The sequence below is a fragment of the Manis javanica genome, chromosome 7, assembly GCF_040802235.1.
Source record: "Manis javanica isolate MJ-LG chromosome 7, MJ_LKY, whole genome shotgun sequence".
NCBI lineage: Eukaryota > Metazoa > Chordata > Mammalia > Pholidota > Manidae > Manis > Manis javanica.
This window is the reverse complement of record NC_133162.1, coordinates 128,537,840-128,555,820: the sequence shown is the minus strand read 5'-3', so window position 1 is coordinate 128,555,820 and position 17,981 is coordinate 128,537,840. Positions and strand designations below refer to the sequence as shown.

The window sequence follows — 17,981 nt, the reverse complement described above, 5'->3', positions numbered from 1 at the left end:
AGAACTTACCTGTCATTTCAGTATCATTGTGAGTTAACAAAAATTATGTAGTAAAACAGAATAACAATACAATAATTATCAACTCTTATTCCTATTAATAAAAAAATAGGATTTCTTAGTATCTAAATTAAATTTTTCCATACAGATTATTATTTTATACTTGGTAGAAAAACTGGTGTGAGAAGACTCTTTAAAAGAAACAGATAGAAAGATTGTATATCAAAAAAATCAGATAGCTTAGATTAAAAGGACCAATTTCTGCAAAGATACAAACTACCAAAATTTAGTCAAGACTAAATAGAAAACTGAATAGAACTAACTATAAAAGAGACTGATTTGGTGATTTTAAAACTTCCCCCAAAGAAAAATTACAGGGTCAGATGGCTTTACTGGTAAATTCTGCTAAACATTTAAAAAAGAATTATTACTGAATCTTCACAACTCTTCAAAAAAGTTGAAGAGTAGGTAACATTTATCATTTTATCCAAAGTATTACTGTGATACCAAAACCAAGTATGTCACAAGAAAAAAAGTTATAGACCAATAGTAGTTAGAGACCAATATTTTTATGAATATACATGGAAAAAACCTCATCAAATACTAGCAAAGTAAATCCAGCAAGAGCTAAAAAGAATTATAGACCAGGACCAAGTGGGATTTACCCCAAAAATACAAGTTTGCTTTAAAATCTAAAAATCAATTACTATAATAACTGCATTGATAGAAAAAAAGGACAAAGACCACATGTACAGAGAAAGGATTTAGCAAAATCCAGCACTCTTTCATTATTAAAACACTCAGAAGACTAGAAATAGGAAGGATTTCCTCTAGTTGATAGAGGGCATCTACAAAAACTCATAGCTAACATCACATTGGTGAAAGATTCAGTGTTTTCCCTTAATATCAAGAATAAAACAACATGTCTGTTCTCACCACGACTGTTCAATATTTTATTGGTTGTTGTAGCCAGGGCAATTAGTAAGGAAAATAAATAAAAAGTATTCAGATTGGAAAGGAAGAAGTAAAACTATCTCTATTTGCAGATGACATGATCTTGTTTATAAAAAATTCTGAGGAATTAACTAAAAACTACTGAAACTAATAAAGAAGTTCAAAAAAGTTGCTGGATACAAGATCAATATATAAAATCAATTGTATTTCTATACATTAACAATATGCAATACAAAAAGAAGAGGAATGACATCCTATACTTGTGAATCAGAAAACAATATTTTTAAATTGGCAATACTCCCCAAATTTATCTACAGATAAATTTGTCTACAGATTAAGTGCAATCTCTATCCAAATCCCAAATGACTATTTTGTGGAAATTGACAAGCTGATCCTAAAATTCATATGGAAATGCAACGGAGGAAGAATAACTATCTTGAAAAATAAAAAACAAAGTTGAAGGAATCACACTCCCTTATTTCAAAACTTACTACAAAACTTCCATAGACAAGATAGCGTGGTGCTGGCGTAATGAGACATGGACCCATGGTATAGAACTGAGAGCCCAGAAATAAAGCCTTACATTTATAATTAATTGATTTCAATAAGAGTGCTTTACCATTTACAGGGAAAAGTCTTTTCAGCAAGTGGTTCGGGGACAACTGGATATTGACATGCAAAAAATGATACTGGATCCTTACACCTTATGTAAAAATTAACTAAAAATGGATCAAAGACCTAGATGAAAGAGCTAAAACCATAAAATTCTGAAAAGAAAACAGAAACAAATCTTTATGTCTAGATTAGACAATAGTTTCTTAGAGATGATTAAAAACACAAACAGCAAAAGAAAAAGTACATAAATTGGGTTCATTGAAATTTAACAGCTTTTGGTCATAAAATGAGGAAAAATATGTTTGCATGTCACATATCTAATAAGGGACTTGTAACCAGACTATATAAAGAGCTCTTATAAATCAATAATTAAAAGGCAAATAAGCCATTTTAAAGATGAGCAGCAGATAGACATATCACCAAAGGAAATATACAAGTGGCCAATAAGCACATGACAAGATGTTCAACATCGTTAGTCATTAGGAAAATCAAAACCACACTGAAATATCAGGAATGAAATTGTAGGTGGAGTGATTAGGTACCCATTAGAGCCTACATAGTGAGAAGTGGCTAGGCCTTGGGGATGCAGTAGAAATGGGTAAAAACAGACACACTAGGGAGAGATTTTAGAGATAGAGTTGTCAGGCTTGAGTGATGAACAAAGAGGTGATTTGAGTAAGAGGAAAGTCAGGAATAGCTCTCAGGTATTTGAATTGAGGAAATACATGGGTGACAGTGGCATTGACTTGGAGAAATCTGGAGGGACAGCTTGGAATTCTTTTTTCTTAACATTAGACATACTGATGTTGAAGTGCCTGGCAGATATGCAAGGGAGGATTTCAGGAGGAAGTTTAATACAGGTCTGTAATCCAGTGAGGAATCCAGTGGGGGCCAGATGTGGGTGTGAGTGAGTCTACGGATATGTAATAGAAACCCTGGGAGAATGAAATGGCTGGGGAAAATGGCTCTTCCTCAGGCCCCAAGTAACATTAAAAAGAACCACACCACAATTCAAAGTAGAGATTAGAGGAAGATGAGCTGTCAGAGGAGACTAAGTGGGCCTTCAAAACTACACAAGATTCACTTTCATCTCAGAGTCACTGACATAGCATTTGCCATACCTTGTCTGATGCATTATATGTCCTATGATCTTTGAAGCTTTAGAGATCATGAAAAAAATAGCCCTAAGTAAAATAGCATAGGGCAACAGTAACATAATACACAAATGGACTAAAAATAACCTGAGAAAACAATTCATTTGAATAACATGTTGTTCAGTGTTGTTTGTTGAGAGAATCATGGAAAATTGCTTTCAGAACTGAGACTTAAACTACATTCTGCAATGAGACATTAAAAGCTTTAAAGTGACCCCTTTGCTTTGACAAAGTTCAAATTGTCCAATTTTCTCTTACATTTTGAGATATAATTATTCTACCCTCTTTGTGTGTTGTTTGGTTCTTGGGCTTTTCTGTGTGTTTGTTTCATGTTGTTTTTATATGTGGGATTTCACTTTCAGTCATAGTATAGTGATAAAGTACCCAGCCTCTAAAATCAGATGAAGCCGGATTTAAATCTCAGCTCTGTTATGTATTAGGTAAGCTACTTCACCCCTCTAGTTCCCATGTCCTAATCTGTTAAGTGATGTTAATAATACTACTTATGTCACAGAGTTGCAGTGATTATTTAATGGGACCATACATGTAGAGATCTTAATACCGTATAAGAACTTAGTAAATTATTACTGGTCTAATGCTACCTCACACCCATTTTTTTCAAAGTTGTCAGTCTTTGCCCAGAGATCATATTAGGATGTGAATAGTGTATTTCCCACCCTAATATTTCCTACACTTGGCCCTGTGGTGTTCACTCCGTGAGCAAACGTGACCCAATGTGATTGCTGGGGATGATGCCCTCTGATAAATAGCATCTCTGTAGAGCCAGCAGAAAGACAGGTGTAGTGTGCTGGGATCCCACCTCAGGGGTGACGTCATAAGCCTCAGTTCTAAATCAAGTACCAAAGTGAGAACAAAAGCACCTGCAAGCCGTTTGTGTGCTCACTTAATAAACCGTATTTTCTCATTGCACTTATAATGAGTATAAAAGCTACCATCAGATGTCCCTGCTCTGACACACAGTCCCAGTTTTTCAGGACCAGAAAATTAAATGAAAGAAATAGAAACAAAATTGTAATAAAGAATAAGCACATAGTTCTTACGAAAGAATCAGGGAAACAGTAAATCATTCCATACTTGTGATTCATTTCTGTGAATTGTAATTTCAAGCTTGCTTTAATAAGTTGAAAATGCAAATAACTAACATATAGTTAATTAGAGTGTTTAAGTGGTATATGAGTAACTGTGCTAAAGATGGGCCAAACTGAATATAACGGCACTATCAGGAATTAAGTGTTAATCAAGTGTCAACTATGTATAGAAGAGTGATATGCTTTTCAGAATTCATTTCTACTTCTGCTCAGCTGCTTAGTTTTAACATTCTACATGCCAAAACTAAACATCTAAAATAATAAAAAGATTTTATTTCAATATAAAAGCATTATTTGGAAAAAGACATGAAAAACTATTTATTCATTCAATGGTTATTAGTGGAATATTTTTCAGGTGACTGGAACTTGTTTATTGTGATTGATGATATGGAGATGCATTTTATACTGATTTACACACACACACTCAAAACACTAGAAAACAAAAGTACCCCACCTGCACTCCCAATGCTTTCCCTGCAGTCTTGTTTAAAAACTCATCTGGGCAGAATCAGTCCCCTTGCCCTCTCTCCTTAGGGAATGGGAGTGGGAATGTACCCAAAGAAGAGTCCTTCTGGACATAGCCTCCAAAGACAATGAGCCAGACGACAAAGAGGGGCAGAAACACTGAAGGAGACGATTAACATTCCTTTAACGCCATGATCAACCCTTAGGTGTGGGGAATCTGTATCCATGAGGTGTGGATATTTATGCTGGCCAGCCCCACCCACCTGCCAGAAGTAGGCAAGGAGCAACTATGGATAGATGCAGGAGTACATTGAACTGAGTAAATTCAGTGCAATCACTAAATTTGGATTATTTGCATAAGAATCACCTGGGGGTAGGGAGCTTGGTAAAACTGAAAACTACTAAGGCTTCATTCCCAGACTAGCAATCTTTTTCAAACAAGCATTCCAAAGACTTTTTTGATACATATGTAATTTTGATACATATGTAAATGAAGAAATGTCCAGATAGGAGAATGTACACATGGAATTCACAACATGGACAGGATGGTAGAGAGTAAGGGCAGGTATGTCTTTGGGGGAACATTACTGAAAAACAAGTTAACATAAAGTCTATCCAGTTGATTTATTTTTTTCATGCAACAAGTATTTATGGTGTTTTTACTCTATGCCAAACACTATACCAGCTACTAGGTGCATAATAGTGAGCAAAATCAAGCACAGACTACCCTCATGGGTATAGAACTATGCTCTATACAATTCACATAAATATAGAGATGAAAAAGATTCATGTTCAGTAAATTTAGGTAAGTGTGGGGAAAGCAATAAGCCTATGACATTTTCCTAGAGCTCAAAGGTAAGGTCATTTCTGCTGGCGGCTGATGGAGGGGTCAGCATTGATAGTTTAGTGAAACATTATTATGTTTATTATCTTTCCAGATATACAAAGAATGAGAGCTTGGATTGGAAATTCTAAGTAAGCTTATGCTTCATAACTCTTAATATGTGACTAGTGCAATATTTCAGGGTAGACATATTACTCCATTACGTTTATTAACATATGGTCATTTTCAGCAGAAAGAAAAAAAGGCCTAGTTCAAATTCTTCCCAACTGATTTGGCATCACTCTGAGCCCAGCCTGACTCTGGCATAACCACTCTTTCAAAGCTCTGGCTGCACCACATGTGAGGCCAGGAGTACTTGCAAAGCCCAGTCTGTGCTGTGAACCCTATTTCCACAAAAATAGCTGGCTCTTCTAGATATGTTTTCTGTACATTCACTCATCACTTCTTGGGTACTGGTAAAGCTTATTATCATTATGGTAATTAGCGGTACAATTAATATGTGTTTAAAATTGCTTCACAGATATTTTGAGTCATAGTACGACATATACATATAAGTTCTCCATATAGATTATTGGCATTTATAGCTACTGTGCACCCATTTAAAATAAATGACTAACTAGGAAGGAATATGATATATACTCCCATGTAACTTCCTTAGGTCATCCAAATTAGAAGTTCTAAAAGAGTAAATAACTAACCCTTGAAATCTTTTTGAGAAATCTGCTAAGGATCCGCATGATTATTAATGACATGAAAAGGAAAATGAATAAGTATTTAAAAATAACGCGGAACTTATGTTTTATGAATTTTAGTTACCTATATATGTGACATTAGTACTAAATGTATTTATGATCATAATTGTGATATTTCAGTTATGAAGCTGTACAATGAACACAAGACTTCAAGTACAGCTGATGAATTTCACTATATTAGAATAAAAGTAAACATTTATTATATGTATAATAGCCTAATCTAAAACTGCATTTCCCATTCTATGATTTTACCAGATATTTTAAAACAAAAATGTAGAAGTCCCAATGTTCAAAATCAAATTAGTTTGTGAAATACTGATCAGAATTACTTATTTGAAGAATACTGACAAGTTATGGCAACAGCAAAAGCTACTAACATTATTGACTGCTGTGTGCCAAATATAGAGCTAAATGTTTCTCTTGAATTAGCCCACTTAATTTAACCTTCCATGAAAATTAAGATAAATCAAAGCTATTAATTTCTCAATTAAACATAATTGCAAGTAAGGAAAATTATATGCAAGGATACTTAAATAGGAAATTTCAACTATATGTTCATGGTATAGACACAAATTAAATGTATCTCAAAAGGAAAATGATTTCCACTGCAAATAGTGTTAGAATTTCCCCTTGACTACATTAGGAATAGATTGTAATTTGCTTTAGGAGAGTAAAATAAAATTGAATTAAAATAGTTTGCAATTATTCTAATCATGTTGTAGTAAAATGATCTTTTATTCATTGAATGGGAATTATAAAATCAGTGGTATGAATTTTGTTCAAGACCATTTAATTAAATGGAAGAGCTTTTATAATAAAAAATTATAGGGCATGTACAACTTTACTTAAGATGCAAAGAGAATATAAGATGATTATTTTAAAGAATACAATAACCTACTGTTGTTAAATATTTTGTGTCTCATTATATGAGGAAGAACAAATGAGAGGGAGGCTTATTATTTACTTGAGTTATTTATGTTATTTTTAGTAATGATGTGTTTCCTCCTCCCCCAAAGTTCCTGACTCTGAAGGAAATACAACAAGAACACTCACACTGAAGGATATTTTAAATGGGACATTTTCCTACAAAACATTTTTTCCAAACTGGATTTCAGGTGAGTAAATTATTTCTTGACTTTTTGGGGTTTTTAAAAATGCGTATTTTTGGTTTTTGTTTTTAGTGCCAACACATCTCTATGGTAACAAGTTATATCAGTTGAAATGGAAAAAAGAACAATTATTTGATCAGGCCACCAAAGCACTTTGGACAGAACCATTTAGAGTGGACTTTCCCAGCAGTCATGATGTCAATTGGAGCTTTAGCAAAACAAGTTGGGAATACATCATGAGCATAATCCAAGTTTATTGAATAGCTTTTCAGAATGGGAGATACGCCCTCATGTAGGAGCGGTCATGAGAATGTTGCCCAAAGAGAAATTCCATTGTTCACCTGGATAATCTGAGGAACAGACAAATCCCATCTCAACAAAATATCCTTACAGATTATCAAAACGGGATGATGTCAAGTAAGTCTAAGCAAACAAATGGTAAGGTCAACTAACATGCTCATGACATTACAGGTTTTATCTACAGTGCCACTAATCAAAATCAAGTATTTTCATTTTACTCTATAGGAAACAAAATAGAAAAAACACATAAATATAGAATACACTTTAAACTAAATCAAATACAACCCAAATGTAGTGTATTTTCTCACTGCAGAAGAAGCATACCATTTTAGACTTGTTCATCCCTCTTGTAACACAGAGGAAACCCAATTTATTTATAAGCACCCTGATGTGGTTAAAATAGAACTGCTAGTAGCATCTATTGTATTTTTGGTGTAAAGTAGAAAAAAACATCCTTCCCTCATTCCACCGTCCATTTATTATTTTAAATCTTACAAAGCAATATACACTGGGCAGGGAGGAAAAACAAAGTAAGTCTGTGAAATCAGAGGTTTCCTTTTGTTATAAATGTATTATTTCCTGTTAGGGAGATCATTTCATGCTTTGTTTTCCTTCTTGTTTAAAGGACAAGAATATCTTCATCAATCTACAGATAATAATGTAGTATATTATAACATTGAAACAGGAGAATCATATACCATTTTGAGTAATACCACCATGGTATGTATCCCACCTCATCTTCCTCCTCAAAAACTTTGTTGCCAGCTCTTCACTGACCAAGAAACAGAGTCTACATTCTTACACCTGATCTGGACCTAACCTGCCTTCTCAGCTCCCTCCCCCACTACAGTTCCCCAGTTCTCTCTTCTAGTCACACTAGACTACTGCCCTAGGCTCCTCTAAGTCACCTAGCATCTCTCTTCCTCTGTGGAAATAGTATGGCATGAGATAAGAGTGAAGAACTCAGTCCTCGTAGTCAGGCAAACCAAGGTTCAAATCCTGGTTCTATTACTTACTAGTTATGGAACCCTGAGAAAGGTTCGTGACACCAACATCACTGTGCCTCAGTTTCTTCCTCTGTAGAGTAGAAATAATAGTACATCTTTGGCTTAATGTATGAATTAAATGAAGAAGCATTTGAAAATGCTTAGACAGTACCTAACAGAATAAATGCTCCATAAATGGTAGTGATGATATATAGACACATGCTACTCAGTCCTCCTAGACTCTCAGTTTTCCCACTTTCTTCACCCTCAACAGCCTACTAATCTTTTAAAGTCAAACTCAGAAGATACTTTTCTTCTGTGCAATCAATAATCTTCTCTTTTGGGTTTAATCACTTCTTCCTTAATGTTTTTTCAATGCTACATTTATATCTCTTTTATAGAACTTTCTAATTTGTAATATAAGTTGTTTGTTTTCAAGTTTAGCATTGTAAGCTTCTTGAAATCACAAAGTATATCTGGTTATCACATCCTCCTCCCACAGTATCTAGTAAATTTCTTTGTATCTAGAAAGTACTAAATAAACATTTTTTTAAATTATATTGAAAAAATATGTATGTAGGAGTAGATCAGTGATTCATTATTCTTGTAGAACTCAAATTTACATGACTCTGTTATTTTTTTCTGTACTCTAATCAGCTTCTTCATAATTTCAGAAAAGTGTGAATGCTTCAGATTATGCCTTATCACCTGATCGGCAATTTGCATATCTAGAGAGTGATTATTCAAAGGTATTGACTATTTAATTTGGGTGTATTATATTGCCTACTAATCCACAGGTTGAGTTAAAAAAGTAAAAGGAAGCAAGAGTCTACTTTTCACTCTAAATATTCAAGAAGTTAATGTGGGTTCTAGAAGAGCCCAGAAAGCTTAACTGAAACATACGCAATTCAGAATTTGGCATACTCGTCTGGTTATAATCTAGTGGTACAAAGTGCTTTCCTCAGATGGGGAGAAAACTTCTTTTGGGAACACTGGTATTCATCAGAAAGGGAGACTTATACTGATGTTTCTAAAGCTATAGGACATCATAAATCATTAGTTAATCCTCCCATATTTTAATCATGAAAGTTTATTACTGAAAATGAAAAAATAAGTATACTGCTTATTTTGCTCACTTGCTCAAGCAAGATTAATGAACAGTAGTCAGTCATAGACCAAGATTTAAATCTGTATCTTCAAAAGCCGAGGGTAGGAATATCCCACTGAACCAGACCACGTACTCTCACTTAATTTCCCTTTTCTGAATAAACTTATAGAGGGAAGTTCATCATCTTATCTTTTCTACATATACATCTTCAATATGATTTTTTTTTGCAAAAGGGCAAAGTAATGTATTGCTGAATTAAAATTCTAACAATTACTTTTAGATCCTAGTCGCCATCAATCTTCAGAAAGACTTGTTTCAAGGAGCTAGAGCTTCTTTATCAAAAGTTTGAAAGCATTTTAAAAAACAAAATCCAAAGTAACGCTTGCATTATTCACCAACCATGGCACAAATATACTTACTGAGAAAAAAGAGCAGGAGGAATTATAACTATATATCTCCTATTTATTTCTTCAATTTTATTATTTAGAAACAGGATTATAGTCAAAGAAAGGCAACCATTTTACATTAAAACTATACACTGAATGAAATTCACTTTATGAATTACCCATGTAGAGAATAATCCTTATGGGCCATGGAAATCATAGTGGTTTTACTTCAATTAAGGTAAAGAACAAAAGGAAAATTCTTAGGATAATAAAGCATATTAAAGAAAAAGCTTTTTATATTAAGAAATGTGTTTGGATATGCTTTTTATGGAGTGAGGGTTGAATCATTGCTTAGATTAGTTCTGGAACTTGGACAAACAGTGCAAAAGTCCACAGTAGAACTCTTTAAATGCAGACTTGCTTGGAACTGAAACATACCCTTCCTAGTGCCGTGTGAACATAGTCCTTTTACAATTCTGAGCCTTGAACTGAATAACCTACGATTATTCATTATTGATGTGTCTTTTAAGAATCATAATTTGACTTTACCTCTCTTCTTTCTGACAGCTTTGGAGATACTCTTACACAGCAACATATCACATCTATGACCTCAGGAATGGGTAAAACTTCATGTCTACTTATTAATACACTTAAAATCTAATGTACATAGATTTTTTTCATTCCAAACTCTGACCTGAGGTTAAGACTACATTATCTTGTTACTAATCTTAGTTTCTTGCTTTACAATATATGTGTACCCATAAAACTTAAGAATTCAAGAAAGTACTTCTCTGGAATTTCACCTCTTTTTATTTGACTGATATTTTGCATTTTTATACACAATATAGTTTATTTTCCCTACTTTTGAATGCCTAATTATAAATATACAATTTATGAAAGTAAGTATATGTAGTAAAAGTACCAAAACATGCATGGAATGAAACCCTATTTGTAGGACAGTGGCTACTTCATTGAAAGGAAGAAGAAGGGAGGAGAATACAACATTACTTGTATCTATGCACATATTCCAGTACTTGAATCTAAATTAATTTTTTTGAAATTGTAGAATGTTAGTATCTCTTAAATTTAGATGGTAGGTAAATTGCCATCTATTATATTATTTTCTTTGTCTGTTTAACTCTTTGAAATATTTACAATTTAAAAGAAAAAAATTAAATGAGTAGTTGAAGAACTGAGAAAGAGAATTCCTGGTGAAAGTAGTAGTATGTAAAGTCCCAAAGGGAAGGCAGAGAGCATGGGGTGTTGCAGAACTCAAAGCCGATCAGTGGAGTGGGATTTGGAGGAAGGTATGCTGACTAGTGGGAGGTGGTTTACGGTTGGGAAGGGGTTGAGGCCAAGAAGCATGGGCCAAATAATAAGGAAACCATTAAAAAGGGAGTTTAGACATCGTTCCGGTGACAATAGGAAATCACTGAAGGGTTTTAAATGGGAAATGACATGATCAGATTTGCACTTTAGAAAAATCACTCTGACTAAGTATGGACAATGAATTGGTTTAGTTACTCATCTTAATGTGATATCCTATTTGCTGTTATGTAAAAGGGAAAAATAATTATATGGCTTGAAGAGGTATTGAAAAATTTTATGGTCTATTTCCCCTTTTGTCAAGCAAGAGCACAAAAATTCAAAAAAAATTTATCTACCTCTTTTAAATGTTCGGAAAAGAGTAACACTAATCTCCTTAAACTGTCAAATTAAGAAATAGGAACTGCTTCGTAAAGTACAATCTAAATCCATCTAATGCACTCTCAGTCTCTCTTCTGTGTACCCATATCATCACCAAATTCAAGAAGTATTTATTGCTTTTTGTTGAGCTTGAATATGTGACAAGCATATAAGGGAAAATACAAATGAGCTGGACATGCCAACCTACTCTCAAAAAACCTTTACACTAGTGACATGGAAGCCTAACTTCTCCAGTACAGTTTGTGAAGTCTTTAATCATTCCTTGTTTGTCTTTTAATCATTTTGAATTTCCCCATGTCTTACCTATGTTGAGGGGCACCGGATTAAACAACATTCAGAAAAGAAGATGATAATACTAATTTTAATAACGGTTCTATAAGCTTTATGGCCTAGGTTAAATTAAATATTTTGCTTCTGTGCAGTTTTTTTTTTCTGCACAACTATCTAGTTTGGCAGATTGGTTTTTTGTCAGGTAAATACAGCATACTTTAGAAATGAGGGATGGCAAATTTGCTAAGATTCAAGTCAAGACTGAATACTGCTAATTCCAAGTCTTCGATGTGCCTCTGAAGAGTTTATTAAAGTCTACCACAGAGAAAATAAAGATGGTTCTGGTTTCAAGCAAGAGAAGGAATAGTGAGGCGATGGCAGCCTTTGTGAAGCAGGCTTCCCCACTTCCTGTCACACTGTTAATTACTTAGAAAACAGAAAATGGCAGCTGTGGTGACTTGCCAGTCATGAAGAGACTGTGTGCTGAGATTTTCAGCCTGGCACTATCTGTATGATTGCATTGATGATTCCACGGCATACGGAAACCTAAGGCAGTGTTACAATGTCAAAGGGAAAGTGAATCCTGGTTCGAGGCAGATGGTAAACCAGGTGAAGAATGCCCGCCCCCCTGGGTCATTCCTTTGCCTGCGCCCTCCCACGCCTTTCAGTGTGGTCTGGATCTTCCACCAGCCTGATGCTCATCACCTGCCCTCTGGCAGTCAGCGCCGACGGTCTGCTTCCTCCAAGGGGCCGCACTCTTTCTCCAGTCAAAACTGATCTGTCTAGTGCCATGTTCTCTCATTTTCATTAGGCTTCATGCTGCACCATCTAGTAAGTTAAATAAAAGAAATGATTATTACAAGTCTTCATAGTGTCCAAACCTTAAAAAAAATGAGAAAAGTAGAAATATCAGGCATATGTTAGATCCAAGTCGAAGAGATTTTTTTTTTTTTTTGGAGACGCTGATCAAGGAGTCTTTTTTCAAACTCCCCATATAGTACTTTAGAGGCAGGTGTTGTTTTTTGTCTCCACAAAAGCATCCTTGATGAAACTATTAATGCACTCCTGAAGAAGATAATAATCAAAACTCAAGCATGGCATCCTATGACTTGTTAACTCCAAAAAATCTGAGCACATTCTTGCTGAAGAACTACGAAAGCTCCATAGTACAAGACAGTTAGTTGATTGAGTATTTCCAGGGTGACTCTTAGCCTCAAAGTGAGATTTTTGGCCAGTAGGCTATTTGAAATTTCCCCCTGGGTGGAGGACTTTGCAAGCCTAAGGCATACTGCCCAGTGTACGATCTGTTTTTCAGTTTAGCTTGAGATCAGATGTTCCTTTCCTTTTCTGATTTCAAGTCAGATCCCTGGGGAGATTGTCAAATGGCATCTTATTTTCAAAAATTTGAAATGCATATGCATTCACAAGGATGGGGGTTGTGAATGAGAATGTGCAAGAGTACATATTCAACTGCAGCACGATTACAGAGTTTCAGAGCTGGAAGGCACTCAACGACCATCTCAGCCTGGTGTGTACAAATATTACAGCCCCGCGGGTTAAAAGACTTCAGTTTAATTAGGGTTCTGCCAAGAACTAGCAATGTGCTTTAAAAAATTCTTATCATCTCATAACATTTTCTATAAAATGAGGGGGTTCCATTAGGTGATTTCTAGAGATAATCCCATATTCACAGTCTACCAATCTTTCATCCATTCACTTCACTAGAAAGGTCAGAAAATTGAGGCCCAGAAAAGTTAAGTGACTGTAAGTAAGGAGAGAAGAACTTAAGAGCTGTTCCGCGTTTCCTATCCCACGTTGCCACAGTTCTTCCATTTGGATGAGGAAGCAGAGGGTGATCCTTTGTTTTCACTGTGTGTTTATTTTCTGTCTACACAGATTTTTGCATTGAACAGCAAGGCTTACTTATTTATTTGTCTTTCTTTTCTTCTAGAGAATTTTTAAGAAGTGAGCTTCCTCATCCAATTCAGTATTTATGCTGGTCGCCTGTTGGGAGTAAATTAGTAAGTGTTTAAAGTATAGAAGTGTTTAATCATTTAAATAAAAAAAGGAGCCATTTGATTTTGGCCTTTGTTAAATAACCCTGCCTGGAAGAAAAAAAAAAAATCATGACTATTTTAGTGGTTAAAAATGGGAAGAGTTTTGATAAATCGAAACCCATCTGAGAATTCCGCAAAATCTCAAGCTCATGGATAGACTTCTTTAAATATCGCAGTCAAAAACTTTATCCTTATATTCAGCCAGAATGTGCTGTGCCAGAAAGCTCAGGAAAAATATGGTTTTCACAAGTTTCCCAGACTAGCTTCAGACAACATGAAATTTTGTCCAAGCTCTTATTTAAGGACTCTAAATTAAGATTAGATCTGGCTAACTATTAATATTCAGAGATTTATTTCACTTCCTGTCAATATGCACATTTATTTGGGTAATAAAACAACTAATAGTAGACTTTATTCTTTATTTGATATAAAATTTAAAAATCATAATTTATATTAATATGAGTTAGTTGGGGTTTTATGGCCTTTTTAAAAACGATATTTTAATTGTATTTTTTGAATGCAGATTATCACTCTTTTTAAAGGTCTTAGGTGAATAATTAACAAAAATATACAGACTTCATTGTAAATTTTGTTGTATATTTTATGGAATTTCCCCTTATTAACTATCTTACTACCACTTCTAGGCCTACGTCTATCAAAACAATATCTATTTGAAACAAAGACCAGAAGACCCACCTTTTCAAATAACATACAATGGAAGAGAAAATAAAATATTTAATGGAATCCCTGACTGGGTTTATGAAGGTAAACTGTATTATTTTTCTATTGCTGCTGTTTTAAGCTTTTAATAGAAAATAACTGTATACATTTAGTAACATTTAGATATGTGGATGTTACTGTGATGAATGGTGGCATTTCTGAAAGCTATTATCAGGTTATGAACAGGATCACGTGTTCTGAAAGAAAATTTTATCAAACTGGTAGAATTTATTTTCAGTATTATTTTATAGAGTAGTAGTAATAATTTATATTCCAAGAAGTATCTGGTTCTTAGATGCTGTTTTAGTGCAGTTTCTAGAGTTTACTTTTTCTAGAGAAATAAGTCTTTCTTCAAAAACTAAACAACTGTCAATATTATTTGTGGGAAAATATTCCTAGTTTTTGTTACTCTTGTGAATTTTGTCCTTTTTTTTAGGCTAAGTAGGATCCAGGACTGAGCTGGACTTTAAAAGGCCTTCTAGTCTTTGTTTTTATTAAAACATATATAGCTGGACTGTTTCTGTTTTGTTTTGTTTTTTAATATATCCTGGAGAGAAAGTCACCTTTCGATGTTTATGTCCCTCTGTAGTATATTTATAGTTCTTGTTTTGGCCACTTTAGGTGACTGTAAAAACCAGTAGCTTTCCCAAAGGGAAAAATTAATTATTGTTGAGAGGTGTATTATTCATTTTATGTGACATTTCTTTTGAATATCAATTCCTTAGAAGACTAATTGATGTTTGATATGGAGTATAAGGTTAAACTATTCCTTTAGATCCAGATTATTTTTCTTTAAATAACCAAAGTATGACATATATCACATCTTCATTAAAAAAATTATTTCAGTCAGTAAATATCTATATACATTTTAAAATACGTACATTGATTTTAAGAGTAAGCTGTAATTATAATTAATATGTTACTATTTATTTGTCAGAGGAAATGCTTGCTACAAAATATGCTCTCTGGTGGTCTCCTAATGGAAAATTTTTGGCATATGCAGAATTTAATGATACTGAGATACCAGTTATTGCCTATTCCTATTATGGTGATGAACAATATCCTAGAACGATAAATATTCCATACCCAAAGGTATGTTAAATACTTTTAGCAGATTTTTTCATTTTTCTGGTGTCAAAATGACCAACAAACACCGTGAATAGAGGTGGGATCAACAAGTTTGGACAACTTCCTACCCGTGCATTGCAAGGCAAACACTGTGCAGTGATCTGTGCTCTGTTGTTTATGTGGACATCTGTTGCTTTAGACATCTGGTTGTGCTGGATGAAATAGTCTTTGCAAAATCTACTGCAGAATCTATGAAAAACATATGGTTTACATGATGGAGAAAAAACAAGCTTCATTTAATTTTTTTCATATTTCATGCCTTACATTCAGGGTAAAGTTCTACTTTGCAATTCCCTCCTGAATTCTTATGTTAATGCAGACTAGAATGGGAAACACAAATGTTGAACTTGATGTTCCTGTTAGGGAGAAGCAGACATGGGTTATGACCTTCACTGGACATACAAAGTAGGTTAAACCTGTGAGCCCAGTTTCTTCCCTGAGGGAATTAGACACGGTATGAACCCAAAGTTTCTTACATAAAGACTTGAGAACTCTTAGTATACAGTCTTTTCATTCAGTCCCACATGTGAAGAGAGGAAACACATATGTGCAGTAGGAGAATGGCCAGGTCACAGTGAAGAAGCATTGTTTCCTAATTTAATTTAGATAAGAAATATGAAAGAGAATCAAATCGTACGATCTCTTGCACAGGGACTGGAAGTGATTTTAGAATGCAGGTCTTTGTCCTTTAGTCCCCATTGTTTTTACTTGCCGAGGGGAACAGAGCCAGGGATGGATCCAATGGGTCTCCATATGTGACGAAGATGAGATTGATTGGCATACACATGGGCGGATTGGGAAACAAGCCAAAGGGGGCATGGTGAGAGAAATAGAAATTCTGTATAGTCTAAAATTTATGCAACATTTATGTTAAAATTCATTTAAGAAAAGGCAATGGACAGGAGATGAGTATCTAGGTAGGAGTCCCCTCAAGGACTGTGTTTAAATCCTGAAAGCTGGCGATGTTGGGAAGTGAGAAGTGTGATACTTGGTACCCAAGATGGGAAAGACCTTGAATCTGTAGGAGGTTGTAAGGGATCAGGAAGAGATGAAGAAACCCAGAATTGATGAGTAACTAACACACAGAGAAGTAGGGACCTAAAATCTCATGTTTCTTTGAAGACTGAAGTTGCTGAAACATCTGACATTAGACTGAGAGGTGAGATATCTGGAAAGAAGCAGGGTGTCCCAGCTAAAGGTCAGAGAGATAGGAAGGTCGGAGGAGGTCAGTTAATTCTTCAGATAAATCCAAACAGCATGGAGTCATTTAAAGCTATGTACCTAAACTTTATGGATTTAAATTTTTTAACAATGTTAACATTCTCTTTTTCTGTGGTAAAATATCAGAGGAACTCTTAAGAAGCTGCCTGGATGTGACTATTCTTTTATATAAATTTAGGGCACATGATAGCAAAGAAAGCACAAAGCAAGAAAAGTGTAAATCCCATGGACACTTTATTTGGAGGTTAAATTTCTCTAATTTTGGTAGGATGATAGCGGTAGTAATATAACCAATGAGATAACGAGTGTTTGGTGATTGTCCTAGACAAAATTATAGAGTAAAAGCAAAAAGTATCTTTCATCATTTTTTCTTTATACTCTCCTCCCCAAACCAATTCCACTCTATACTTCTACTAGCACAGGTAGAAGTGATTATTATAATTACCCTAATAATGAATAAAAATGATGGGAAATATCTGTCTTGAAAGTCAGGAGAGAGAATATCAATTGTGGAACTACATTTTCATATCCAAAGTATTTTTCCTGTGAGTTAGTTCTTTCCTTAATCACTTAAAATATGTATTTTCACTCTAGTTGAAACGATGTTTGTAAGTGCCCTGCAAGTGAAATTGAAATGAAATTCCTGGTCATGTTATAATTAGAATTTTCCAACAGTAATATACTTAACAAAATTAGCTTATAAAATAAGCTTATAAAAACAAACCTAGGTTTCTAATGTATCTTTAAAATGTTGGTGATAATTACAATTGTATGAGTTTATAGATCTCCATTTTCTTGGCAGGCTGGAGCTAAGAATCCTGTTGTTCGGTTATTTATTATCGATGCCACTTACCCCGAATATGTAGGTCCCAGAGAAGTGCCAGTTCCAACGATGATAGCCTCCAGGTAACTAATATCAGATATTCCCCAACTTTTAAACTGAATTTTCACATTGAACTTTCTTAATCAGTATTTGCACTTCTTTTCTAGTGAGTTTAAGATGTGTATACGACAAACAAAAATAAATATATAAATAAAAATGGCATGCAAAGCTAAATATATACAAAATTGAAAATTACAAATAAGTTTCTTAAATTGG

The 17,981-nt window shown here is 34.3% G+C and overlaps 1 protein-coding gene across 3 annotated transcripts in view; it reads left to right on the top strand.

Annotated features, from left to right (window-relative positions):
* Positions 1–17,981, top strand: part of FAP (fibroblast activation protein alpha) — a 98,056-nt gene that overhangs the window by 26,077 nt on the left and 53,998 nt on the right. For 2 of the 3 annotated variants that reach the window (XM_073241557.1, XM_073241558.1), the window contains exons 7-14: positions 6,907–7,005; positions 7,925–8,019; positions 8,960–9,034; positions 10,347–10,399; positions 13,708–13,777; positions 14,458–14,578; positions 15,471–15,625; positions 17,685–17,788. In XM_073241557.1, coding sequence (XP_073097658.1) covers positions 6,907–7,005; positions 7,925–8,019; positions 8,960–9,034; positions 10,347–10,399; positions 13,708–13,777; positions 14,458–14,578; positions 15,471–15,625; positions 17,685–17,788 — 772 coding nt within the window. Of the gene's footprint in view, positions 1–6,906; positions 7,006–7,263; positions 7,417–7,924; positions 8,020–8,959; positions 9,035–10,346; positions 10,400–13,707; positions 13,778–14,457; positions 14,579–15,470; positions 15,626–17,684; positions 17,789–17,981 lie in introns of those variants that run through there. The other variant, XM_073241559.1, reaches the window with a different exon arrangement.